At 46.7% G+C, this 26358-nt stretch overlaps 1 protein-coding gene across 3 annotated transcripts in view; it reads left to right on the top strand.

Moving 5' to 3' along the window:
* SWAP70 (switching B cell complex subunit SWAP70) overlaps positions 1-25476 on the top strand; it is a 130518-nt gene extending 105042 nt beyond the window's left edge. For all 3 annotated transcript variants that reach the window (XM_089328958.1, XM_089328955.1, XM_002708808.6), the window contains exons 6-12: positions 4171-4279; positions 7432-7613; positions 11398-11505; positions 13012-13178; positions 21320-21518; positions 22400-22496; positions 22823-25476. In XM_089328958.1, the coding sequence (XP_089185084.1) occupies positions 4171-4279; positions 7432-7613; positions 11398-11505; positions 13012-13178; positions 21320-21518; positions 22400-22496; positions 22823-22929 (969 nt within the window). In that variant the 3' untranslated portion in view covers positions 22930-25476. The remainder of the gene's footprint in view (positions 1-4170; positions 4280-7431; positions 7614-11397; positions 11506-13011; positions 13179-21319; positions 21519-22399; positions 22497-22822) is intronic.
* Positions 25477-26358: the final 882 nt, after the last annotated feature.

Raw genomic sequence — 26358 nt, 5'->3', positions numbered from 1 at the left:
GTCCCAGAAGAAAGCTCCTAGTTCCTGGCTTTGGATTGGCCCAGCTCCAGCTGTTGCAGCCATCTGGGGAGTGAACCAGCAGATAGAAGACCTCTCTCTCTAGCTGTAACTCTGCCTTTCAAATACTTGATAATAAATTTTTTAAAAATAATAATAGCAGGTTTGTTTCTGAACCAAAAATTAAAAATAGATGACAAAACGGTTTTTCTCATGTGAATTTATTTTCTTATACTTGAGAACAAAGTATAGAAACTAAATCTAACTTATTTGAACATTTATGGAGTCATCAAAAATAAAATAAAACAACAAAAAAACCTCAGTAGGGCAGTGTTTGAGACCATGAATGTAAGAAGAAAGAAGATTGAGCATAATCTGTGAATACTGTGAGTGACCTTCAGGATATTTTATTCACAGCTATTAAATCTTTGAAGTAAAGACCTCAAGAACATACATTTTGAGTTTTTTTTTATTTTGTATGTGAACTGTCACAGTATCTGTATTTGTTAAAGAACTTTAACATTCCTACGTTGTTACTCATAAACTCTAACATATTTTGATGAGTGAAATGATACAGACATATTAATGTCTTGGGGTATGAAATGCTCATGAAGGGGTCTTCTTAAATACAGCTAAACATGGAGAGCCACAAAATTGCCATAGGTCTTACTCAGGTTGCCAGCAACAGTTATCCCAGGTGCAAGGAGAAGAAACCAGGGAGGAGAGGCTGGCGCTGTGGTGCAGCAGATTAAAACCCCAACCTGCAGTGTCGGCATCCCATATGGTCACTGGTTCAAGTCCCGGATGTTCCTATTCCGATCCAGCTCTCTGTTATGGCCTGGGAAAGCAGTAGAAGATGGCCCAAGGCCTTGGGCCCCTGCACTCATGTGGGAGATCTGGAAGAAGCTCCTGGATCCTGGTTCCAGATCAGCTCAGCTCTGGCCATTGAGATCATTTGGGGAGTAAACCAGCAGAATGGAAGACCTCTCTCTCTCTGGCTCTGCCTCTCTCTGTAACTCCGTCTTTCAAATAAATAAAATAAATCTTTAAAAAAAATACCAGGGAAGTGTAGGAATGATCCTGGCTTAGATGCCTCATATCCTTTTTTTTTTTTTTTTTTAAAGATTTTTTATTGGGGCCAGCACTGTGTTGTAGTGGGTAAAGCTGCTGCCTGCAATGCCAGCATCTTACATGGGTGCCAGTTTGAGTCCCGGCTGCTCCACTTCCGATCTAGCTCTCTGCTATGGCCTGGGAAAGAAGTAGACTATGGCCCAAGTCCTTGGACCCCTGCACCTGCATGGGAGACCCAGAAGAAGCTTCTGGCTCCTGGCTTCAGATTGGCACAGCTCTGGCCATTGTGGCCAAGTGAGGTGTGAACCAGTGGATGAAAGACCTCTCTCTCTCTCTGCCTCTCCTTCTCTTCTGTGTAACTCTGACAAAAATAAATAAAATATTTTTAAAAATTTATTTATTTGGGCTGGTGCCACGGCTCAATAGGCTAATCCTCCACCTAGCGGCGCTGGCACACCGGGTTCTAGTCCTGGTCGGGGTGCCGGATTCTTTCCCGGTTGCCCCTCTTCCAGGCCAGCTCTCTGCTGTGGCCCGGGAAGGCAGTGGAGGATGACCCAAGTGCTTGGGCCCTGCACCCCATGGGAGACCAGGAGAAGCACCTGGCTCCTGCCTTCAGATCAGTGCAGTGTGCCGGCCGCAGCACGCCAGCCGTGGTGGCCATTGGAGTGTGAACCAACGGCAAAAGGAAGACCTTTCTCTCTGTCTCTTTCTCTCTCACTATCCACTCTGCCTGTCAAAAAAAAAATTATTTATTTGAAAGTCAGAGTTACACAGAAGAACAGAGAGTAAGTAAGAGTGAGAGGGAGTGAGCAAGCTTCCTTCTGCTGGTTCACTCCCTAAAGGGCCATAAACTGGGGCTGGGCCAGGCCGAAGTCAGGAGCCAGGAGACAAAAGCTTCATCCAGTTCTCCCACGTGGATGTAGGGGTCTAAGCACTTGGGCCACCCTCTGATGCTTTCCCAGGCTGTTAGCAGGGAGCTGGATCAGAAGTGGAGCAGCCGGATCTCGAATCGGCACCGATATGGTATGCTGGCCTCTGAGATGGTGGCTTTACCACTACGCTGGCCCTGATGCTTCATATCTTACAGGAATCAGTGCCATTTTAAAAAAGGTTTATTTATTTTATTTAAAAAAATATTTATTTATTTATTATTTGAGAGGCTGAGTTACAGACAGACAGGGAGTGACAGAGAGAGAAGTCTTCCATTTGCTGGTTCACTCCTCAAATGGCCACAACAGCTGGAGCTGGGCTGATCCAAAGCCAGGAGCCAGGGGCTTCTTTTGGGTACCCCATGTGGTTTCAGGGACCTAAGCACTTGGGCCATCCTCTACTGCTTTCCCAGGCCATCATCAGGGAGCTGGATTAGAAGTGGAGCAGCTGGGACTCAAACTGGTGCCCATATGGGATGACAAGGCCACAGGTGGAGGCTTATCCTAATACATCACAGCACTGGCCCTTAAAGATTTACTTGTTTATTTGAAAGTCAGTGCTACAGAGCAAGGGGGAGGAAGGAGAGAAGGAGAGAGAGAGAGAAAGAGAGTGAGCTTTCATCCAGTGGTTCACTTCCAGAGTGGTTGCAGATGGACAGGACTGAGCCAGACCAAAGCCAAGAGCCAAGAGCTTCATATCGTTCTTTCATGTGGGTGGCAAGAGCCCAAACACTTGGACCATCTGCTGATGCTTTTCCCAGGCTATTAGCAAAGAGCTAGATCAGAAGTGGAGCAGCCAGGTCTTGAACCAGTGCTCATATAGGATGTCAGCATCACAGGTGGCAGCTTTACCTGCTATGCCACAATGTCACCTCCACCCCAACCCCTAAACCTTTGTTTTTTAAGTTACAGTTACAGAGAGAAGGGGAGAGACAGAGATCTTCCATCTGCTGGTTTACTCCTCAAATGGCTGCAACAGCAGGAACCAGACTAGGCCTAAGCCAGGAGCTTTATCTGGGTCTCCTATGTGGGTGTCATTGTCCCAGCTACTTGGGCCATCTTCCAGGATGACTAGCAGGGAGCTGAATTAGAAGTGGAGCACTGGGGGGCTGGTGCTGTGGCGCAGTGGGTTAATCCTCCACCTGTGGTGCCAGCATCCCATATGGGCGCTGGTTCTAGTCCTGGCTGCTTCTCTTCTAATCAGCTCTCTGCTGTGGCCCGGGAAGGCAGTGGAGGATGGCCCAAGTGCTTGGGCCCCTGCACCTGCATGGGAGACCATGAGGAAGCACGTGGCTCCTGGCTTCGGATCGGCCATTGGGGAGTGAACCAACGGATGGAAGACCTTTCTCTCTGTTTCTCCCTCTCACTGTCTGTAACTCTACCTCTCAAATAAATAAATAAAATCTTTTTTTAAAAAAGTGGAGTACTGGGACTTTTTTTGTTTTAGATTTATTTATTTATTTGAAAGTCAGAGTGAGAGAGAGAGAGAGAGAGAGAGAGAGAGAGGTCTTCCATCTGCTGGTTCACTCTCCAGTTGGCTGCAATGACCTGAGCTGTGCCGATCCAAAGCCAGGAGCCAGGAGCTTCTGGGTCTTCCATGTGGGCCATCTTCTACTGCTTTTGCAGGCCATAGCAGAGAGCTGGATCGGAAGTGGAGCAGCTGGGACTTGAATCGGTGACCTTATAGGATGCTGGCGCTGCAGGCAGCGGCTTTACCTTCCACGCCACAGTGCCAGCCCCAGTACTGGGACTTGAACTGGCACTCATAAAGTAGCCAGAGTCACAGGCTGTGGCTTAACCCTGTTGTGCCATAACACTGGCCTCAGGAATCAGTCCGTTTTAAATAATTCCATGAGTGTACCTTCCAGGGTTTCTGCAGAGGACAAGCTCAGGTACAAGAGTTGCTGTGTTCATGAAAGCCCAGAACATGGCATTATTGTCAGGCATTTGTAGCCTTTCCAGTCCAGGTAGAGTAAACTGGTCATGGGTCATTGCTACCATAAGGAATGTTGCTAGGGAACAACATTAGTAAACCAGAACTGGTAATGTACATTTGCAGGTATTTTTCACTGCTATTGCATTTCAAAAATATTTGAACAAATAGCGAAGATTGAATTTAGTTCAGATACTTCACAGTTAGATTTTAAAGAATGAATTTTGCTTTCTGTTTTAGTCTTTGCCTGACAAAGATGGAAAGAAATGCCTTTTTCTCATAAAATGCTTTGATAAGACCTTTGAAATCAGTGCTTCAGATAAAAAGAAGAAACAGGAGTGGATTCAGGGTAAGGTGATTTTAATTTTTCACCGTGATATAACTTAAGAGCTCTATCTGTGAGCCTCATGAAAGACAATTAGGTATTCCTCATAGTTTGTAGTTATTTCTGTGTGTACCATTGTAACTGATTTGATTTGCATAATGAACTTGTGGGAAAATCGTAAATGGGGGATTTTAGGCTTTCTTTGCTCATAACTATTTAAAGAGTATGGAATCTCCCCCTTTAAGGACTATGAAGAACATTAAAGTGGTAAACTCCCATATGCCCATTACCCAACCCCAGTAACCATTTTGTGTTTTTGGTAAAATGTAAAATAGAAGAATAATGCAATAGTTTTTGAATACTTCAACTGATTTTCAGTTCCACCAGTTCCATAAGAAATCATTAGTTTCTGGTCGGCGCCACAGCTCACTAGGTTAATCCTCTGCCTGCGGCACCGGCACCCTGGGTTCTAGTTCCAGTCAGGGTGCCCGTTCTGTCCCGGTTGCTCCTCTTCCAGTCCAGCTCTCTGCTGTGGCCCGGGAAGGCAGTGGAGGATGGCCTAAGTGCTTGGGCCCTGCACCTGCATGGGAGACCAGGAGGAAGCACGTGGCTTCTGGCTTCGGATTGGCGCAGTGTGCCAGCCGTAGCAGCCATTTGGGGGGTAAACCAACGGAAGGAAGACCTTTCTGTCTGTCTGTCTCTCTCTCACTAACTCTGCCTGTCAAAAAAAAAAAAAAAAAGTAAAAGAAAAAGAAATCATTAGTTTCTAAGAGTGGTTTCAAGAACACAAATATTTTGGAGTGGGCATTTGGCCTAGTGGTTAAGACACCTGCATCCTGTATTGGATTGCCTAGGTTCAATTCCCAGCTCCAGCTCCTGATTCTAACTTCCTGCCAGTGCAGATCCTGGGAAGCAATGGTGATGGCTCAGGTAATCAAGTTCCTGCTGTGGGTATGAGAGACCTGGATGGAGTTCCTGGCGTCTGGCTGTAGCCCTAGCCTTTAATGGATTTGAGGAGTAACCGGTGGATAAGAAATCTTTCTCCCTCTTCTACCTCTCTGTCTTTGCCTCTTTCTGAATTAATTAATCATTTAAAAAATATAAGAACACAAACTTCTGAATTTATAATTTTTTTAAAAAAAGATTTGCTTATTTTATTTGAAAGGCAGAGTTATAGAAAGGGAGAAGGAGAGACACAGAGAGAAGTCTTTCCATCCACTGGCCCACTCCCTAAATGGCTGCAACAGCCAGAGCTGGGCTGGTCTGAAGCCAGAGTCCTGGAGCTACTTCTGGGTCTCTCACGTGGGTACAGGTGCCCAAGCACTTGGGCCATCATCTACTGCTTTCCCAGGCACATTAGCAGGGAGCTGGATTGGAAGTTGAGCAGCTGGGACTTGAACTGGTACCACAGGCATGGCTTTTACCTGCTACACTGCAGCGCTGGCCGTGAATTAATAACTTTTAAACTAAAATTATATATTATTCTGTGATATTATTCTGTGTATATGATATTTTAATGCTGATGGGATTCTGAATATTATGATCTTGAAGGTAGGTAAAAATTAAATTGTGGTCATTTTGATGTGGTTTAAGAGTTTAAGGCATGTGCACCTTCTCTCCTGGGTTACTTGGTTTGAGTTATGAATTCTATACCCACTTTCTTCTGTGGAATGGAGTTAATAGTACCTACCTGTTGTAAGGTTTTTTTTTTTTTAAGATTTTATTTATCTATTTGAAAGGTAGAGTTATAGACAGTGAGAGGGAGAGACAGAGAGAAAGGTCTCCCATCCACTGGTTCACTCCCCAAATGGCTGCAATGGTCAGAGCTGCGCTGATCCGAAGCCAGGAGCTTCTTCCGGGTTTCCCATGTGGGTGCAGGGGCCCAAGGGCTTGGGCCGTCTTCTACTGCTTTCCCAAGCTATAGCAGAGAGCTGGATTGGAAGAGGAGCAGCTGGGACTAGAACAGCGCCCATATGGGATCCCAGCGCCACAGGCAGATGATTAACCTACTGTGCCACAGCACTGGTCCCTGTAAGAGTTATTGTAAGGGTCAAAAATTGTGTGATAATGACAGATCCAATTACACATTTTCAAAAGATTCAATCATTACAGAATTTTGTGATAGGCAGCAGAAAACCTGACTGCCATTAGTTGAGGAATAATTGAATAATTATGTTATAAACAATGAAGTACTTCACAGTGCTTTATTGTTATTTTTAAAATTTTGTATATTTGAAAGAGTTACACAGATTGAGAGGGAGAGACACAGAATCTTCCATCTGCTGGTTCATTTCCCAAATGGCCACAATGGCCAGAGCTGGGCCAGACCAAAGCCAGGAACCAGGAGCTTCATCCCGGTCTTCCATGTGGGTACAGGGACCCGGGTATTTGAGCCATCATCTGTTGCTTTCCCAGGCCATTAGCAGGGAGCTGGATTGGAAGTAGAACAGCTGGGACTCAAATTGATGCCCATATGGGAAGCCAGCATTGTAGGTGGCCTTACCAGCCAGTGCCCCCCCCACCTTTTAGATTTATTTATTTATTTGATAGAGTTACAGAGAGAAAGAGAGGCAGAGAAAAAGAGAGAGAGGTCTTCCATCTGCTGGTTCACTCCCTAAATGGCCGCAACAGCCAGAGCTGGGTTGATCCGAAGCCAGGAGTCAAGAGTTTCTTCTGGGTTTCCCACATTGGGTGCAGGGGCCCAAGGACTTGGGCCATCTTCCACTGTTTTTCCAGGCCATAGCAGAGAGCTGGATTGAAAGTGGAGCAGCTGGGACTAGAACCAGCACCCATATGGGTAGCTGACACTGCAGGCAACAGCTTTACCTGCTGTGCCACAGCGCTGGCCCAACAACCCCACTCCTGACTTCTAATTCACTCCCTCAGTAATGATCGTAGTCAGTTCATCAGGGTAGAGCCTTATGAACCTCTTACTAGGCCCTATCTCCCAACACTGTTCTACTAGGGATTAAGTTTCTAATGTGTGAAAAATTTTGGGGGACTCATTCAAACCGTAGCAGGCAAGGAAACTGCTGTCTCAACTTGTGTACAAGGTCACACCATGACTTTACTGGCAAAATCAGAATTTACTCTGGGTCTTTCCACTGTGGCAATTGTGTTTTAGGCTTACAAAGAATAAACTGTATTTCCCATTTTATCTCCTACATGGTTTGTAGCCATTCATTCTACTATCCATCTGTTGAAGCTGGGCAGCCCTCCACCACACAAGGAAGCCCGCCAGCGTCGGAAGGAACTCCGGAAGAGGCTGCTGGCTGAGCAGGAAGAGCTGGAGCGACAGATGAAGGAGCTCCAGGCTGCCAACGAGAACAAGCAGCAGGAGCTGGAGACCGTGAGGAAGGTGGGAGGAGCGAGGACGGCGCTGCTGGGGGCTCTGCTGTCATTGCAGGAGCCCCTGCCTTTTGAACTTTGTTTCTACAAGACTAGGCTAGTGTGATTTTGGGAGATGCTTCTGGTGAACTACTGTGTTCTCAGAAGTGGATCCGGATCACTGACTGATACACCCTGGTTTTCCCAGTCTTGAAAATATATGACGGGGCCAGCACTGTGGCGTAGTAGGTTAATCCTCCACCTGTGGCACCAGCATCCCATATGGGTGCCTGTTCTAGTTCCATCTGCTCCTCTTCTGATCCAGCTTTCTGCTATGGCCTGGGGAAGCAGTGGAAGATGACCAAAGTGCTTGGGCCCCTGCACCCATGTGGGAGACCTGGGAGAAGCTCCTGGTTCCTGACTTCGGATTGGTGCAGCTCCGGCTGTTGCGGTCATCTGGGGAGTGAACCAACAGATGGAAGACCTCTCTCTTTCTCTCTCCCTCTCCTCTCTCTGTGTAACTCTGACTTTCAAATAAATAAATAAATCTTTAAAAAAAAATGGAACATTTAGTTCCCCTGAGGATGTCAAGGCAATTTTTGGTGACTGGGGCAGAGTCTGTTGCTTTTTTAAAAAGCTTTTCTCTGGTTCACTCTCCAAATGCCTGCCATAGCCAGGGCTTGAGCAGGCTGAAGTCAGGAGCCAGGAACTCAGTCCAGGGTTTCTACCTGGGTGGCAGGGACCAGGTACTCAAGCAGGGAGCTGGAATTGAAAGCAGAGTTGGGTTGAGGCTGGCGCTGTGGTTCAGCGGGTTAAAGCCCCAGCCTGCAGCACTAGCATCCCATATGGGCACTGGTTTGAGTCCAGCTGCTCCACTCCTGATTCAGCTCTCTGCTAAGGCCTGGGAAAGCAGCAGAGGATGGCCCAAGTCCTTGGGCCCCTGCACCTGTGTGGAAGACCCGGAAGAAGCTTTTGGCTCCTGGCTTTGGATCAGCTGAGCTCTGGCCATTGCAGTCATTTGGGGACTGAACCAGCAGATGGAAGACCTCTCTCTGGCTCTACCTCTCTATAACACTTTCAAATAAATAAAATAAATCTTTAAAAAAAGAAAGTAGAGCTAGGACCCAAATCTAGGCATTTGGATGTGGTATGTAGGCCTCTCAAGTGGCATTTTTTTTTTTTTTTTAGTATTTATTTACTTGAAAGTCAGAGTTACACAGAGAGGGAAGAGAGAGGCATCCATATAGGGTGCCTGCAGGGCTTTACCTGCTACGCCACAGCACTGGCCCCTCAAGTGACATCTTAACTGCTGTGCCAAACATCCAACTCCCTCATTCTTTTTTTAATGGTTGTTTAACACTGTTTTGTGACTGGTCATTGCTTACTTCACCAATCCTCTATATGAACATTTGGGTTACTTTAATCTTTTCTTTTAATAGCAAATGCTATAGGGAATTATCTTGTATGCATATTAGTGCATGTTCAGTATCTTTGTAGAATCGGTTCTCAGAATTGGAGTTGTTGGATCAGGGAGTATGTACATTTGCAATAATGAAATCCAGGCTGATAGAATAGCTGCCATCTTGAATGCTGCTTTTCACTACACCAGAAGGAAAAATATCCCAGGGATCGATGATTAGTGCTCCAGTCCAGCAATGTCACACTTCACTTCTTCTTATAATATGGCGAGAAGTAGTCACAGGTTTCTGACAAGAAGTCAGCTGTCAGGCTTACTGGAGTTCCATTGTGTATGATGAATAATTTTTCACTTGCTGCTTTCAAGATATTCCTTTTTGTCATTGTGTCTTTCAGCAGTTTTACTATGGTATTTATATTTGTTTATCTTATTTAGGCTTAATTGAACTTCTTGAATGTATCAAATGTTTCTATCAAATTAGGGAAGTTTTCAGTCATTATTTCTTGAAATGTTTTTTCTACTCCTTCCTATCCCTTCCTGTCGCTTCCATTTTTCAGATGTTAGTGCACATAATGTTGTCTCACATTTCTCTAAGGCTCTGTTTATTTCTCTTCATTCTTTTTCCCCCTCTGTTCTTTAAATTGCTAAATTCCTGTGGATTTATCTTCAATATATTCTTCTTGAAGCACAAATAGACTGCTGAGTCCCTCTGGTGAATTTTTCATTTCAGTTATTATATTTTTCAGTTCCAGAATTTCCATTTGGTTCTTTTTTATTTTTTCTCTTTATTGATATTCTCTATTTGATGAGATATTGTCATTCCTTTCATTAATTCTTATTTTTAAAAAGCTTTTGTTTATTTGAGAGATGGAATTACAGACAGAGAGAGGGAGTGACAGAGAGAAAGGTCTTCCATCCACTGGTTTACTCCCCAAATAGCTGCAACAGCCAGAGCTGGTCTGATCCGCAGCCAGGAGCCAGGAGCTTCTTCCAGGTCTCCCACGTGGGTGCAGGGGCCCGAGCATCTGGGCCGTCTTCCACTGCTTTCCCAGGCCATAGCAGAGAGCTGGATTGGAAGAGGAGCAGCTGGGACTCAAACTGGCACCCATATGGGATGCTGACACTGCAGGGGGAGGCTTAACCCTTCTATTTCACAGCGTGGGCCCCTCCATTACTTCTTTAAGCCTGGTTTCCTTTAGTTCTTTGAACATGTTTATAGTAGCTACTTTATAATCTCTGATAAGTCTATCATTTGGGCCTTTTGGGAGGCACTTTCTGTTGCCTTTGTCTCCCCTTTTTCCTGTTTCCTTTAATGTCTTACAATTTTTAATTGAAAAAATGGATATTTTAGATAACATGTTGTAGGCTTGTTGTCCTTGTTTGCTCCTTTATTTACTAAGTGACTTGGAGGACTATTTCAGTGATTTATTTTCCTCACAGTGTGAAACCTCCAGTGTTGTTCTTCAGGAGCACAGCTTTGGGCATATGTGCAGTTACCTTGGGATGACTGATTTAGTGGGGCTCTCCTGTGAGTGTGTCTTTCTCTGTTCTCTTTGTTAAGCTGTGCACCTCTGTCGGTATCACACCCAACTGTTAAATTTCACTGATTTCTAGCTGATTGCTCTATTTTTTCTCATTGTACCCTGGGCCCTGAATTGCCTCACATTTAGTTTAAATTTAGGCCTGTGTGTAGTCTATTGGGTTCTTCTGAAGAGAGCAGCAGAGTGTGTTTTATCCCAAACTTCTGTGCAGTGTTCTAGGGCTGGGAGTAGAGACAGTAGTGTGCTTCTCTTAGATTGATAATCCTGCTTTGTGAGCCTGTTGCTAGGTAGAAAAGGTAGCCTGGTCTTGACATTTGCCCCTTCCTGTTGAGTTGGGACAAGAGTGACTGGGTCCAGTATTCTCGGCCTGTCACGTCTTGGGTAGAACTTGTGCCCTGTAAGTGGAGGCTGGTGGAGGAAGAGAGCCCCAGATCTCTTAGTCACTCTTGCCTGAGTTTCTGCAACATGGAGCTAGGGAGGATGAGAAATACTGGTGAGTGGGGGTGTTGTGGCACAGTAGCTTAAGCAGCTGTTTATTTTGCCCACATCCCATATGGAAGCTCAACAGAAATAGATCTCGAACCTCATGTATGCAGTTGCAAATGAATTAACTCAGTGACTATACTAGCACTTTGTTTGCCAAATATTGTTCAAGTATTTGTTAACAGTCATTCATTTATTTTGCATGTAAGCTGGGCAAATTGTTGGAATGCAATTTTAATGGATCTAAAGATTTTTTTTCTGTGTTTACGGATGTTAGAGATGTTTGCTTCACCCATATGTTTAAATGTGACTGTCTCTGTCTCTGAACTTCCACTGTAAGAATCTCACGTCTCTGTGGCTGTGTTTTTGAGTAGAAACTGGAAGAAGCAGCATCTCGTGCAGCAGAAGAGGAGAAGAAACGTCTTCAGACTCAAGTGGAACTACAGGCCAGGTTCAGCACAGAACTGGAGCGAGAAAAGCTGGTAGGTTCCACGTGCTCTGGAAAACAGCTGCCTTAGCTCACAGCCAGCCTGGGTCTGTGGAGAGGAGGCAGGGCTGGGAGGCGGGAGGGAGGCCATCTTATCAGCTAGGCTCTGCTGTTGACTTGCAATAGGCTTTTAGGGGTGTTCAGTGTTTTTTTCATTCATCCATTGTCTGTTTATTGAACACCTCTGTATACCAGGCATTGTGCCATTGATGTAAAGGTAAAAGACATTAACGTTTTCAAGATCCTTAAGTAGAAATTTTTGGAATGGGGTGATAAATGTTTAGTTAGGATGAGCCCCGTCATCCTGGTATAATTCATATTAACATCCTTTTCATTCTCAAAAGAATTCCTGGTTTGGAAAATGAGTAGCTATGTAGAAGGTAAGCATAGGTTCCATGACATTTCTCCTTTGCAGTGAGCCAGTTGAGCAGTTCTGCAATAGTGAGAATGTCTGGACTCTGGCTTGCTGCCCTTGGCAGCTGCTTCACCTTAGAGATTCCCACCCCAAGAGTGCCATGGCCCAGGCTGCATTAAGTAGGTTAACTGAGCACAGGTCCTCCCACACCATGGGGGAGGGTGTGGAGCCCAGCACCCAAACAGATGCTCAGGACATTGCCTTCAGTCACTTTTGGTTGCCTAAGAGTTGAAAGAGCAGTGTGTGCGTTGTGAGAGAGAAGCACACAGAGGAAGGTGACGAGGAGTGAGCAGGCAGCGCTGTACCCACAGCCTTGAGGTCTGGCCTTGTTTCCCTCGGCTGCTGCTTACTGAGCGTTGGTTTTCCTCTCTTGGATGCATCATCTCTCAAGACTCTTTTGAAGGCAGAGTGAGCTAATGCAAGTGGCAATATAAACTGCAGACACATGCTAAATGAGTCTGACATTGTATTTAGGATATCCTTACAGTTTTTAAGGCAAGGATGCAAACTCTGATCTGGAAAGGAAAAAGCATATAGTTTAAAGACTCTGACTTACCTGCTTGAGTTCTTCCAAGGCTGAAGGTGCCCTGGGGAGAGAAATGAAGAGGGGTGGAGGCAGCCAGGTGGGGCAGGAGTTGTCTCCTGCGGCCTGCTGTTTCCTTCCCCTTATGTTTGGACCTTGGCTGTTCGGACTGGGAAAAGTTTTGTTCTTTTTGTAGAAGACTCTGAAGCAGGTTGTGGCTTTCAGACAAAGTAATTTAAGAGAATTTAAAGAGAAGTTGTGCAGGAAAGCTTTTTTTTTTGTCCCCTTGACTTGAGTCTTAGAATGTGGAGTAGAAGGGATGGAAAACACACCAGAGCAGGAGCACCATGTTTGCACTGTTGCTTGTTTTCCCCGGACTCTAACTGTTGGTATTGAGTGTGGTGCACTCGTGTCCTCCTCCTTTAGTCCAGAGATTAAAGGACCGGTTCCCGGCTGTGGTGGCTGTGGGCTGAGGGCAAACCCTTGGGATGAAGGTGGAGTGGGAGGCCTTCCCCCAGGAAAAAGTTAATCTGAGATTAATTGTGACCCTTCTGTACCAATAGATTAGACAGCAGATGGAAGAACAGGTGGCCCAAAAGTCCTCTGAACTGGAACAGTATTTGCAGCGAGTACGGGAGCTGGAAGACATGTACCTAAAGCTGCAGGAGGCTCTTGAGGATGAGAGACAGGCCCGACAAGATGAAGAGACGGTGCGCAAGCTTCAGGCCAGGTGCCGCGTTAGTTTGAAGACTTTGTCATTATACTTTGCATGGACTAATGCCGATTCCCACATGACTAACACTGGTGGAGAGAGAGGAGTGTTTCAGCCCCAGCCATGACTGAGCTTGGCTGTCGTCTGGATTGAAGAGGACCTTGGAGTCTGGATCATAGCTGGGCTGTTTCTTCTTATTCTGGGGCTAATGAAGAGCCTGTATTTATCTTAGAGCAGTCTCGTGGGTGTTTGATGGGGTACCCTTAGTCGTGTTCTAGAATGACTGTGGACTCAGAATCAGCTCTGGGGATGACTTGGCCTCTTCAGCACGTGCCAGACTAGAGAGGCCCGTGGTGTTGTGGAAGGGCTCGGGCCAGAGTCCACATGCATGTTTTCTGGGAATAAGGAGGAAATACGCAATTTCTATTAGGTAATTTAGGGTAGGTGACATTCCTTCAATAATTACTACTTGATATCCTAGTTTTAGAAGTTTTTAGAACCTGGATTTTTTTTTTTTTTTTTTTTTTTTGCTTGGAGCTTTTAAGTCAGGTTCACTCTACAACAGACAAGTTCTCAGATGAATGCTCTCAGTTTTGGGCAGTCCCAGCAGCAGGTAGGACAAAGTAAGATGAAGACCCCAGAAGGGTTAGTTGCTACTTGCTACCCCCTAAGAATTTTTAAAGATGTTGTGGGGTGGAGGGCAGCGACCGAAAGACACTGGAGTCGCAGCTCCCGGCCAGTGCAGATATCCCTAAACTTTTGGCTGTGACCCTGTATTTGGGGGGTGGTGTGGGGAGCTGCAGTATGTTTTTCATGTCTGCCATTCCATATGTGGAGGAGCAAAAAGATGTGTTGAAACTTTGTAGGAAGAAAGAGAAAAGGGGCCAGCGCCGCGGCTCAATAGGCTAATCCTCCGCCTAGTGGCGCTGGCACACCGGGTTCTAGTCCCGGTCGGGGTGCCAGATTCTGTCCCGGTTGCCCCTCTTCCAGGCTAGCTCTCTGCTGTGGCCAGGGAGTGCAGTGGAGGATGGCCCAAGTGCTTGGGCCCTGCACCCCATGGGAGACCAGGAAAAGCACCTGGCTCCTGGCTCCTGCCTTCAGATCAGCGCGGTGAGCCAGCCACAGTGTGCCGTCCGCGGCGGCCATTGGAGGGTGAACCAACAGCAAAGGAAGACCTTACTCTCTCTCTCACTGTCCACTCTGCCTGTAAAAAAAAAAAAAAAAAAGAGAGAGAGAGAGAGAAAAGGAATTGTCTTTAGACTTTGCCAAAAGTGGCTGAAAAAGTAATTTGGTTTTAAAAATCTAAGTTCTCTTAAGGGAAAAATTATGAGTCCCATGTGACCTCCAAAGAGTCGCATTCTGAGTGACACCAGACAGTTTTTTGAGTCACTTGGTAATTTGTGCTGTGTTGCGTTTTAGATTGCCTATGTACGGAGAATTTACAGTACGTATACTGCAGTTTTGAGAGGAGTGAATTTTGACAACAAGGGATCTAGGTAACTCTAGAAATTTACTAAAATACCTGTTATTTAGTGTTCATAGAATGAGTGATATTTTTGAATATGAGATAATTCTGGATAATTGAAGCCAGAGTGATATTTTGTTGTTGTTATTTCTTTTTTTTTTCCCCTAAGATTTATTTATTTATTTGAAAGGCAGAGTTATAGTCAGAAAGGGAGAGGGGGGAAGGGAGAGAGAGAGAGAGATAGATAGGGATCTTCCACGTGCTGGTTCACTCCCCACATGGCTGCAATGGCCAAGGCTGGGCCAGGTTGAAGTCAAGAGCTTCATCCAGGTCTCCCGTTGGGGGCAGGGGTGTAAGGACTTGGGCCATCTTCTGCTGCTTTCCTAGGCACATTAGCAGGGATTGGAAGTAGAGCAGCCAGGAATCAAACCAGCGCCTATATGGGATGCTGGTGTTGCAGGTGGCAGCTTAACCTGCTATGCCATAACATTGGCCCCTTGTTGTTTCTTTCTTTCTTTTTTTTTTTTTTAAAGATTTATTTATTTATTCGAAAGAGTTACACAGAGAGAGAAGGAAAGGCAGAGAGAGAGAGAGAGAGAGAGAGAGGAGAGAGAGAGAGGTCTTCCATCACTGGTTCACTCCCCAATTGGCCACAACGGTCAGAGCTGTGCCAATCCAAAGCCAGGATCCAGGAGCCTCTTCCAGGTCTCCCACATGGGTGCAGGGGCCCAAGGATTTGGACCATTTCCTACTGCTTTCCCAGGCCATAGCAGAGAGTTGGATCGAAGTGGAGCAGCTGGGACTCAAACTGGTGCCCATATGAGATGCTGGCACCACAGGTGGCGGCTTTACCCGCTACTCCACAGCGCCAGCACCCCCTTGTTGTTTCTTAAAGATGTATTTATTTGAGAGAGAGAGATTTCTTCCATCTAATGGTTCATTCCCCCCAAATAGCTACAATAGCCAGAACAGGGGCAAACTGAAGCCAGGAGCCAGGATCTACATCCTGTGTTCCAAGTTAGTGGCAGGGGTCCAAATACTGCACTGATTTCTGAGACGCATTAGCAGGGAGCTAGGTGAAAGCAGAGTCACCAGGACTCAGAACAGCATTCCACTATGGGATGCTGATGTGTCAAGTGGTGGCCTAACCTGCTGGGCCACAACACAGGGACTGCCAGTGGTGTTTAACTGGTGATAAATATCAGAGTTACTTTACAGAGCTTTGAAAAATTCACATGTGATTCACTGAACCAAACTGTCTATGGATCAGAATCAGGCTTGAGTATTGCTGTTTTAAAAGCTCTGATTTATTATTTGTACACTCTGACTTAAGCAGATAAAAGAATTTCACCCTTTCAAATGCATGTATAACTACTACATATAGCTCTGCTCCAATGAGCTGAAAGTACTGCCCCAAATGTTTTTGTTTTTTTTTTTTTTTAAGATTTTATTTATGTATTTGAAAGTCATAGTTACACACAGAGAGAGGTCTTCTATTCGCTGGTTCACTCCCCAATTGGCCTCAACAACTAGAGCTGCCTGTCCGGAGCCAGGAACCAGGAGTTTCTTCCAGGTCTACCACGTGGGTGCAGGGGACCAAGGACTTGAGCCTTCCCCTACTGTCTTCCCAGGCCATAGCACAGAACTGGATGGGAAGTGGAGCAGCAGGGTCTCGAACTGGCGCCCATAAGGGATACCAGCACTTCAGGCCAGGCCATAGCACTGGCCCCTCCCAAAAGTTTTACTTTTTCTTTGGTGTGCAAAGGCTATTTTATGAATAGAATTATTTTACTATTCTAATTTTTTAAAAATTTTTGGTACTTGAAATTTGCAAACTTGCCCCCTCTAGTGGTCATTTATAAGCAAGGGGGAAATTCCTCTTCCTGAGTTCCTGAAGTCAGGGCCTGATTTGGAGGGACACTGTCAGATTGGCAAAGGGGCTTATGCCTTGCTCCTGTCGGGAAAGGTCCTTCTGGGCAGAAGAAACTAGGAAAGTCATCATGGAGTTGGGTTAGAAATTCTGGCACAAATGAGATGGAAAATAATCTTAGGTCAAGGGTGCTTATGGCCGGCACCGCGGCTCACTAGGCTAATCCTCCGCCTGCAGCGCTGGCACCCAGGGTTCTAGTTCTGGCTGGGGCGCCGGATTCTGTCCTGGTTGATCCTCTTCCAGTCCAGCTCTCTGCTGTGGCCCGGGAGGGCAGTGGAGGATGGCCCAAGCGCTTGGGTCCCTGTACCTGCATGGGAGACCAGGAGGAAGCATGAAGCACCTGGCTCCTGGCTTCGGATTGGCGCAGTGCCAGCCATAGCAGGCATTTGGGGGGTGAACCAACGGAAGGAAGACCTTTCTCTCTATCTTTCTCTCTCTCTCTCACTGTCTAACTCTGCCTGTCCAAAAAAAAAAAAAAAAAGGGGGGGGGTGCTTATTATTATTAGGGCTTCTTAGTTCATCCTCCTCTGTCCTTTCTCCTCCTTTTCTTCCTTTCTCCTCCTTTCCTCCCTACCTCCCTCCCTCCCTCCCTCCCTGCCTTCCTCCCTGCCTTCCTGCCTGCCTTCTGCAGTTACAGAGAAGGAGAAGCAGAGTCAGTGAGAGAGAGGCCTTCCATCCACTGACTCACTCCCCAAATGGCCTCAGTGGCTAGGGCTAGGCCAGACCAGAGCCAGGAGCTTCTTTCTGGTGTCCCACGTGGGTGCAGGGGCCCAAACACTTGGGCCATCTTCCACTGCTTTCCCAAGTCCACTAGCAGGGAGCTGGATGGGAAGTGGAGCTACTGGTTCGACTGGTGCTCATATGGGATGCTGACACTGTGGGCAAGAGCTTAAATTGCCACACCACAGTGCTGGCCCCTGCTCTGTCCTTTCTTAATGTGATACCAAGTCATTTTTGAATATCTGGCATCTTATTGTTCTAGTGGGTATCTTTAGTTTCCACAGAGATATTTTTTATTGTAAGCTATTTTTTAAAGATTTATTTATTTGAAAGGCAATTATATATATATATACACATACATATGTGTGTGTATATATATATGTGTGTGTGTATGGAGAGAGAGAGAGAGAGATCTTCCATCTGTTGGTTGAATCCCTAAGTGGCCCCATTGGCCAGGGCTAGACCAGACTAAAGCCAGGAGCCAGGAGTTTCATCCAAGTCTCCCACATGGGTGACAGGGGTCCAAGTATTTGGACCATCCTCTGCTGCTTTTCCCAGGCCTGTAACAGGGGGCTGGATTAGAAGTGGAGCAGCCAGGATTTGAATTGCCTGTCCCATTTTAACTTTCTTTTCTTTCTTTCTTTTTTTTTTTTTTTTTTTTTTTTGAGATTTATTTATTTATTTGAAAGGCAGAGTTACAGAGAGACAGAGGCAGAGAGAGAAAGGGCTTCCATCCACTGATTCACTCTCCAAGTAGCCCCTGCAATGGCTGGAGCTGGGCCAATCCGAAGCCAGAAGCGAGGAGCTTCTTTTGAGTCTCCCACATGGGTGCACGGGCCCAAACACTTGGGCCGTCTTTTACGCTTTCCCAGGCCATAGCAGAGAGTTGGATCAGAAGTGGAGCAGCCGGGACTTGAACTGGCACCCATATGGGATGCTGGCACTGGAGGCAGCGACTTCACCTGCTATGCCACAGCACCACCACCCCATTTTAACTTTTACCCATTAAAGTTTTGAATCTGTCAGGCCCAGGAGCATCCCTTAGTCATATCTATTTACAGCAGGCCATGCAGTGCCTGGCACACAGTGAGTGCCCAAGGACTGTTTTGGGGGAGGTGCAGGGAAGCAGTTTCTCTTCTCTGACATGATGCTTTTCATGTATTTGAAGGCAGTTAGGGACTGGGCTCTGGAATGAGCTCTGGCTTTGATCCCCAGCTCTCCCACGCTCTAACTCTGGGACTTCAGAGAAGTTATTTCACTGTTTTGAACTTTTAGTTGCTTATCTGTAAAATAAGGGTAATAGCTGACCTTGTGCGGTTGCTGTGAAGATGAAATGAGAAAACGCATGCAAAGTATTTAGCGTAGTACCTGGCATTCAGTGGTCACTCAGGGTGTTGCTTTCTGTTCCCTTATCTCATTTGAGATGAGGAAGATACAGAAAGTAATGGAATGTCAAAATAAGCATTCAGGAAAGATGACAGGTTGCAGTGATGGTTTCAGATCAAGAAGATAATTTAAAATATCAATGAAAAGGCTGGCATTTGGTGCAGGCAGGGGTTAAGATATTGCTTGGAATGCCTGCTTCCCATGTTAGGAGTGTCAGGGTTCAAGTCCTTCCTCTGCTTCTGATTCCAGCTTATGTGCACCGTGGGAGGCAGCAGATGATGGCTCACATACTTGGTCTCTCTCACCCACATGGGAGGCCTAGATTGAGTTCTAGTGTCCTGGCTTTGGCCTGGCCCCGTACCACCTGTTGTGGGCATTTGTGGAGTGAATCAGAGGATGGAAAAATTCCTCTGCCTCCCTCTCTTCAAGATAAAATAAAAATACATTTTTAAAATTTATAAAAATATCAATATGAGTGTATTTTCAAAAAAGTTTGTGGAAAACAGAATTAAAAGATGAATTTTTTTTGTATAAAAATGTCCATGCATAGGTTTTTAATAATATGTACTTTTTAAAGATTATTTATTTATTTATTTGACAGGTAGAGTTACAGAGAGAGAAAGAGAGGGAGAGAGAGAGGTCTTCTTCTGTTGGTTCACTCCCCAAAATGGCCGCTACAGCCGGCACTGCGCTGATCTGAAGCCAGGAGCCAGGCGCTTCCTCCTGGTCTCCCACGCGGGTGCAGGAGCCCAAGCACTTGGGCCATCCTCCACTGCCCTCCCAGGCAACAGCAGAGAGCTGGACTGGAAGAGGAGCAACCAGGACTAGAACCTGGCACCCATATGGGATGCTGGCGCTGCAGGCAGAGGATTAGCCAAGTGAGCCATGGCGCCGGTCCCAATAATATGTGTTTTTATGAATTTTTTGAAAACCGCTTGTATGCAAAGATTTCAAAATTTTTTTACATGGAAAATGAATGTATGTTTTATCCATTTTCTACAAATTTTTTTGAAGTACTGTTGCATGGGATCCAGGAAGCCTGACAATAGCAATTCGTTTGAAAAGGTTCAGGTTTCTCTTCCCTGTGATGTGGTTGCCGAAAGCTTCAGGTTCTCTTAGGCAGCCTTAATCAATGAGGTATCCAAAGCAAATGAAGTAATAGTCCCCCCTTAATAAGATGAGCTGTTTTTAACCCAGTGATTACTATATGGTAGGCAAGTACCTTGTATGCACCGTGTATCATATTTAGTACATGGATAGTGGGTAGTTTCTATTCCTTTTTAAATAAATAAGGAAGTAGAGGCACAGAGAATAAGATACTAAAGTATTTAGTCAGAAGATTTTTTGCAAACCACAGAAACTAATTTGGGTTCGCTAAAGCACTAAGATAATTGATTGGAAAGTTCTTTAACAGTTCATCGATTCCACAGGAAGGCAGGTCACCAGGTCTTGAACATTGGCAGGAACGAGAAGAGGATGAGCAGTTCCAGCTAGCCCACACCAGGCGAGGGGAAGAGCCCAGTGAGAGTACACCACCCTGGTACCCGGCCTCAGGAGTGAGTGCCATTGCTCCGGCCGCCTCCTGATGCTGGGTATTGCTGCCACCAGCGAGATGAATTCTCTGCTGTCTCAGCATCTCTGTGTCATTTGCTGCAGAGTCCCAATTCCAGGAGGGCATTTACTTAGCCAAGCCTGGTTCATGCTTCCACCACACCTGGAGGCCAAGGGAAGCCCATCTGGCTGGTGGCTTCTGCAGTGGGAGATGGGCCCGACCTTCCCTCAGGACCAGTGTGGCGGATTCCTTAGATGCAGAGGAGGGTTCAGATCCTGGACAGCATTAACGCCTGCCATGTCCACTCCCCCTCTACCCTTTTACCACTAGAGGCAAAGACAGAGGCCTTTCCATTCATTATGTTTAAAGATTTATTTATTTATCCATTTGAAAGGCAGAAATACAGAGAGAGAAGGAGAGAGAGACAATGAGAAAGAAAGAAAGAGGTAGAGAGAGAGATCCTCCATCCAGTGGTTCCCTCCCCAAATGGCCACTACAGACAGGGCTGGGCCAGGCTGAAGCCAGGTGCTAGGAGCTTATTCCTAGTCTCCCATGTGGGGGCAGGGGCCAAAGCATTTGGGCCATCTTCCGCTGCGTTCCCAGGCCAGAGCAGAGAGCTGGATCAGAAGTGGACTTGAACTGGTGCCCACATGGGATGCCGGCACTGCAGGCAGAGGCCTAACCTACTACACGACAGTGCTGGCCCTTCCATTCATTGTTGTATCTCCAGAACCTAGAGAAGCACCTGGAAGGCGCATGATAAACACACATTGAGTGAGTAAAGTAACCCTGCACTATTGAGACCATGTTGCTGTGCTCAGCATTTGCAGGGCTGAAGGAAAAACACTTGGTTCTTACCTCAGTTCCTGGCATTCATTAAGCTTTGCATAAATGTTATTTATTTATTTATTTATTTATTTATTTTTTCAAAAGGGTGTAACACAGGGCAGGAGCAGGATGGATGGGAGCCCATGTGAATGTGAGCTTCTGGGGCTCCCAGTTCTTCCTTGTAAAATGAGAGGGATACATCGGGTGACCTCACGCATCCTGCTGGGTCGGGGCGGTGCCTGACGGGCTCCCGTCGTGAGCTCCCTTCCACCTTGCAGGCTGCTGGAGGAAGAGTCTTCCAAGAGGGCGGAGCTGGAAAAGTGGCACCTGGAGCAGCAGCAGACCATTCAGACGACCGAGGCGGAGAAGCAGGAGTTGGAGAATCAGCGCATCCTGAAGGAGCGGGCCCTGCAGGAAGCCATGGAGCAGCTGGAGCAGCTGGAGTTGGAGCGGAAACAGGCGCTTGAGCAGTATGAGGTGGTTGTTTCAACAGCAGAGTGTTTGCTTGGCTGTCAGTGGCAAGCTGCAGTAAGAACTTTGCCTTCCCTCTAAGAGGGAAGGAAGAGCAAGTTCTAACAGGAGCTAAGGTGTCTCACTCAGGGTCCAGCCAGGAGAAGGAAACTGCACAGTGATTTGCACAAAGAAATTTTAATATAAAAATTGCTGTCACGGGATCACCCATTAAGCTGGAAAGAAAACTCGAGGGATACAGGAATGGCAGGTGGAGGAGGCAGCCCCTGCCCCTAGGAGCGAGGCAGACCACCAGGGAAGGAGCAGTTCTGCGAGAAGTTTCTGTGCTCCTCGCCCTCCCCCCGGCTGTGATCCAGACCTCCTTGGAGGTGCTGCTCTGGCAGACGTCACAGGGAAGCTGTCTGCAGGGAGGTGCCGCTAACACTCTGCGGGTGAGCACAGGGGTGTCCTGAGTGCCTCCTGGAAGAGAAGCCCTTCAGCTGTGTGAATGTGACAAAACTTAAATGGTGCCCCCTAGTGAGGGAGAATTAGTCCAGCATCAGCAGGATAGGGAAAAGTGGATTGGAGCTGTTGCTGGCACGCAGGACCTAATCCGTGCATCTGTGATGAGTGTGTTTATGGCAGAAGGGCGGGCTTTGGAATCAGACAGCCTGGGTTCCGGTCCCGGCTCTGCTGCTCCCTCCTGTGGACACTGGGCAGGTTACGTCACCTCCCTGATGTCTAGTTTCCACTTCTGTGTGGTGGGCACGGCAGTAGTTCCTGCTTCATACAGTGGCTCTGAGGACGTGATGAGAAGGCCCACAGCAGATATTAAGTCCCCAGTCAGCGTTACTTGGTTTGTGAACTACTGGTGTGTCTGCACAGTCCAAAATTCATTTTTGTTCCAGGGAGTTAAAAAGAAGCTGGAGATGGCAACTAATAAGACCAAGAGCTGGAAGGATAAAGTAGCCCATCACGAAGGATTAATTCGATTGATAGAGCCAGGTAATCTCCTGTTTGAAGTCATTTTAGATTGATTTTCCTGTCTTGTGTCTTTGAGTTGTACTAAAAGAATTGTTGAGGCCAGGTGTCCACAGCCTGCGCTGTTGAGGGTGAATCCCTCTTGAGTGACACGTCCTCTAACAGGTAAGAGGTGGTTCAGGCCCACTGGGCGCCGTCGGCCGTGTGGGCTGGCGGGACGCTTATGCGTGACTCCCCCCTCCCCCCCGAGACAGAGCAAAGCGGAAGAGTGATGGTCTTTCTGTGGAGAGGCGATGATGTTCTCTGAAGAATGTAATACCTGCTTTATTTAAAGCGTGTTCATCTCCTAGGTTCAAAGAACCCTCACCTGATCACTCACTGGGGACCTGCAGCTTTCACCCAGGCGGAACTGGAAGAGAGAGAAAAGAACTGGAAAGGGAAAAAGACCACAGAATGACCAGGCAGCAGAGGTCGCATCAGTTACATAGACGCCGTGGCTGTAGAGCTTTGTGCTAAAGACAAAAGAAACCGGCTTTGCTGCTTCTAACCCCTCTTCCCTCAGTGCCTCTAATTGGGTCAGTGTGCTCAGGAAGCCTTCCTATTTCTCTTCCTGCAAATCGGCTTACCTGAAAAGAAAGAAAAGTCAATATTGTCACCTTCTTTTATTTATTCTTCCTTTAAAACTGTTTTTGGAAAATTACTGTTTAGTGCTCTCACCTTGCTGTCTGAACAAGGCAGCACAGGAATGGCCCAGTGAACTCCATCGGGTGCCGCGTTTGGAGGGGTGCAGGGTATCGGTGCTCAGAATCACTGGATAATCAGGCCCTCTTGGACTTGGTGTCGGCTTTTCTCTCAGGCAGCATGTTCCCTCTCCAAAGGTGTGTTTTTTAAAAAACTGGATTGGTCAGTCTGCCTGCCACTCACCCCAGTTGCCATGGAAGGCCTTGGGCCGCTGGTGCTCTGATGGAGAGGTCAGAGGGTCGCTGCCATCTCCTGGTTGCCCTCCTAGATGTGATCTGGTTGGAGAGGTTTTCTGGTTTCTACTAAGATGCTTCTTTCCCTAATGGTCATACACTTGGCCGTGCTATTCCCAACTCCTTCCCCTCACCTCGGAGGACAACACCCCTTGGCCCATGCTCTCAACTCAGCCATCTCCCTTGTTTGTTCTTTCTCTCTGTCCCTAGTGAATATTCATGTGCTGCCCAGTATATACCAGCTGTGAGAGGATGATGTTGAGTATTAGAAAGAAGCTAACTTGAAATAAAAAATCATTTGGATAATTTATAAAGCAGATTCTGTTCACATGGGCAGTGGGAAATTGTCTGCTAGCTAGATTCAAAATGTCATAAAGATGGCAGCAGGCTATCACATCTGGTAAAACACGAAGATAGCCCTCAGAAGGTGGGCAGCCTCTCTGGTGACCTGAGGCAGGAAGTCACCAACAAAAACAAGTGTGCCAGGGAAACGGGGATCCTAGTTTCTCTGCATGTGATTTGAAAGGCGCATGGAGGAGTGTTTTCATACGTGAATATATATGATCAGTCTTTAGATTGAGAATATTTGTGAAATCAAACCCTCCAACACTAATTATAATTTATGAGCAGCAGTAACTCCATGGGCAGCAGTGAAGATTAAAACTGTAAATAGATACAGGGGTAATTCAGTTGTTAGAAAAAAGGCAGAATTCAGTGGGATGGATAAGTCCTTCTCCCTACAAATACTAAATGAGGACAGAGAACCTCATGCGTCCTTACTCTGGTACCTGCATAAAAGTAGTAAGAAAGCTCTTCCCAAAAGATCGACGTTGCCGGAGTGTATGGTTTTAAGAGATTTTAGTGTCTATTTATTTACCCGAGAGGAAACTGGATTATAATGCCATAAATGGTCATCTTTTATGACTGGAAAATATTTGCCAATGAAAGGGTCTCTAGAAGTTTGTCTTAAGGTTTTTGGCTATTTAATAAAAATGAAACTTTAATGTTGTCTTCCAGTTGTCTTTATAAAGTGGAGATTATTATCTAAAGTATCTTTGTATTATGTACCTTCCAAATGTAAGTTAATTTGGGTGTTGGTTTTGCTTAGCTCTGTATCAGGATTATCATCAGTTAATTCAGCAGCTGGCAGGCGTGATAGAGCCACAAGGCCTGGATAGGCCTTTCCTGTGGCTTGATGACAGGTCTTAGCCCAGTGTCCTCCCTGAAGAGAGGGAACCGTCCCTTACAGGGAGGCCGGCGAGCCCAGTGGAGTCCGTGGAGTTGAAAAGCCCATGCCTGGGGAGGGGTGGTGGGGGAGGTGTGAGTTTCTGTTCTGGGGAGGTGGTGAACAGGCCATGAATGTCTGCACAGTGTCCTTCCTTAAACCCGACTTCTACCATAGCTACAGCTGAACACACGGCCTGGGGCTTGGGCCACCTATGGGCTTCCACTGACTCGTGCATGTGGACGTGTGGGCTTCCGTGTAATGCGTGGTGTCGCTGATTGGCTTCCAGGCTTCCGTGGCATTGTGCAGCGCAGGGTGCAGGGCCCTTTTTAAACAGTGCCTTGGCTAAGATGGTTACTTAGGAGGCAAGGACAGCACGGAAATGAACTAGGAAACCCCACTGGATATTTTGATCCTAACTGAACTCCTGATATTTGAAATGCTTTCCTCTGTCCGACTGCTGAGAGACCCTTTGGTTTTACTTTTGTAATTACTGTACAGACTGTTTGAGGGGTGTCTGAATGCCTGTCGTAACCAGGCCTGTTCCTTTCTAAGTAGGATATGATCGTTTATAGGAATTATGCATGCAGAGAACCTTACAAATGTGTTTTTGTGATGTGCTATGTTGAAAGGGAACAAAATATTTATAATTTTCCAACAGCCTTACCTAAGCAATTATACAATGTCATATGCTCAACTTTTCTTAACTTTTGCTAATTTTTCTAAGATATATTAAAAGTATTTTGTATCTTCTTTTTTTAGTGAAATGGACCCAGTGAGAAATTAAAAACACCAGAACATCATACATTTTAAGCTGTCTGATTTAATGCAACAGAGGGGGTAAAGTTGTGTTTAATCATGTGTTTTCCCAGGAGATGGACTTCGGGTCAGGGACACTTCCAGAAAACTCTGGGTTGGAGTTTAGACCCCAAGAAGTTATGATGGCCTCATGTTTGGCGTTTGAGTCACTAATGTGGGGAAACCATGGCTGACGTGTCAGTGTACCAACGGGAACTTACAAAGATTATTTTTCCCTCATTGTTGCTGTTACCTCCAAATCCTCTTACCTCTGTTTTCTCGAAATTTCTTTTTAAGCTTTTCTGGTTTTCCTTGACCAGAGTAAACAGTGTGGTTTATTGTTTTGGTCTGTGTGGTTGCCAAGATTACGTCGCCTGTTGTGGCCTGAGCAGGCCCACTCGCCCGGCGCACCTGTGCGTTGGAGAGCGGGAGCGGGGAGGGGAGGGAGGCTGGGTCGCTGCTGTGAAGACCCCTCTCTTTGTTGCAGTTACTGGGGTCTCATAGGCAGAGGCCGGGGTGCTGCTCAGCGTCCTGGGAGGCACGGGCAGCCTCCTGTGACAGTGCGTGGGCCAGACGTCAGTGGTGGCCAGCTTAGGAGAACCTGCTCTGCGGAAACACGGCTGCCGGCCGAGGCGGGCTTCCTTTAGGAGCCCGGGAGCTGACCGGCCTCTGGTGTCCACGGGCCGCACCTGGACTGGCGGGAGCTGGTTGAGAGTGCAGCTCCACAGAAAGGCACAGCAGGCTCTTGGAGTGGGGCTTCCCTGTAAGGGGTCTGCTGCGGTTTGAAGGAGTCCCCCGAAAACCACGTGCTGGAAACCTAGTTCCCAGTGAGCAGTGTTGAGGGCTGGGGCCTGATTGGTCAGCCGAGGGCGAGCGCTGGTCTGGAGGG

The sequence above is a fragment of the Oryctolagus cuniculus genome, chromosome 1, assembly GCF_051225735.1.
Source record: "Oryctolagus cuniculus isolate XC-2025 breed Fujian yellow rabbit chromosome 1, ASM5122573v1, whole genome shotgun sequence".
NCBI lineage: Eukaryota > Metazoa > Chordata > Mammalia > Lagomorpha > Leporidae > Oryctolagus > Oryctolagus cuniculus.
The sequence above is the reverse complement of the archived record's forward strand: the minus strand, read 5'-3'. Positions and strand labels throughout refer to the sequence as shown.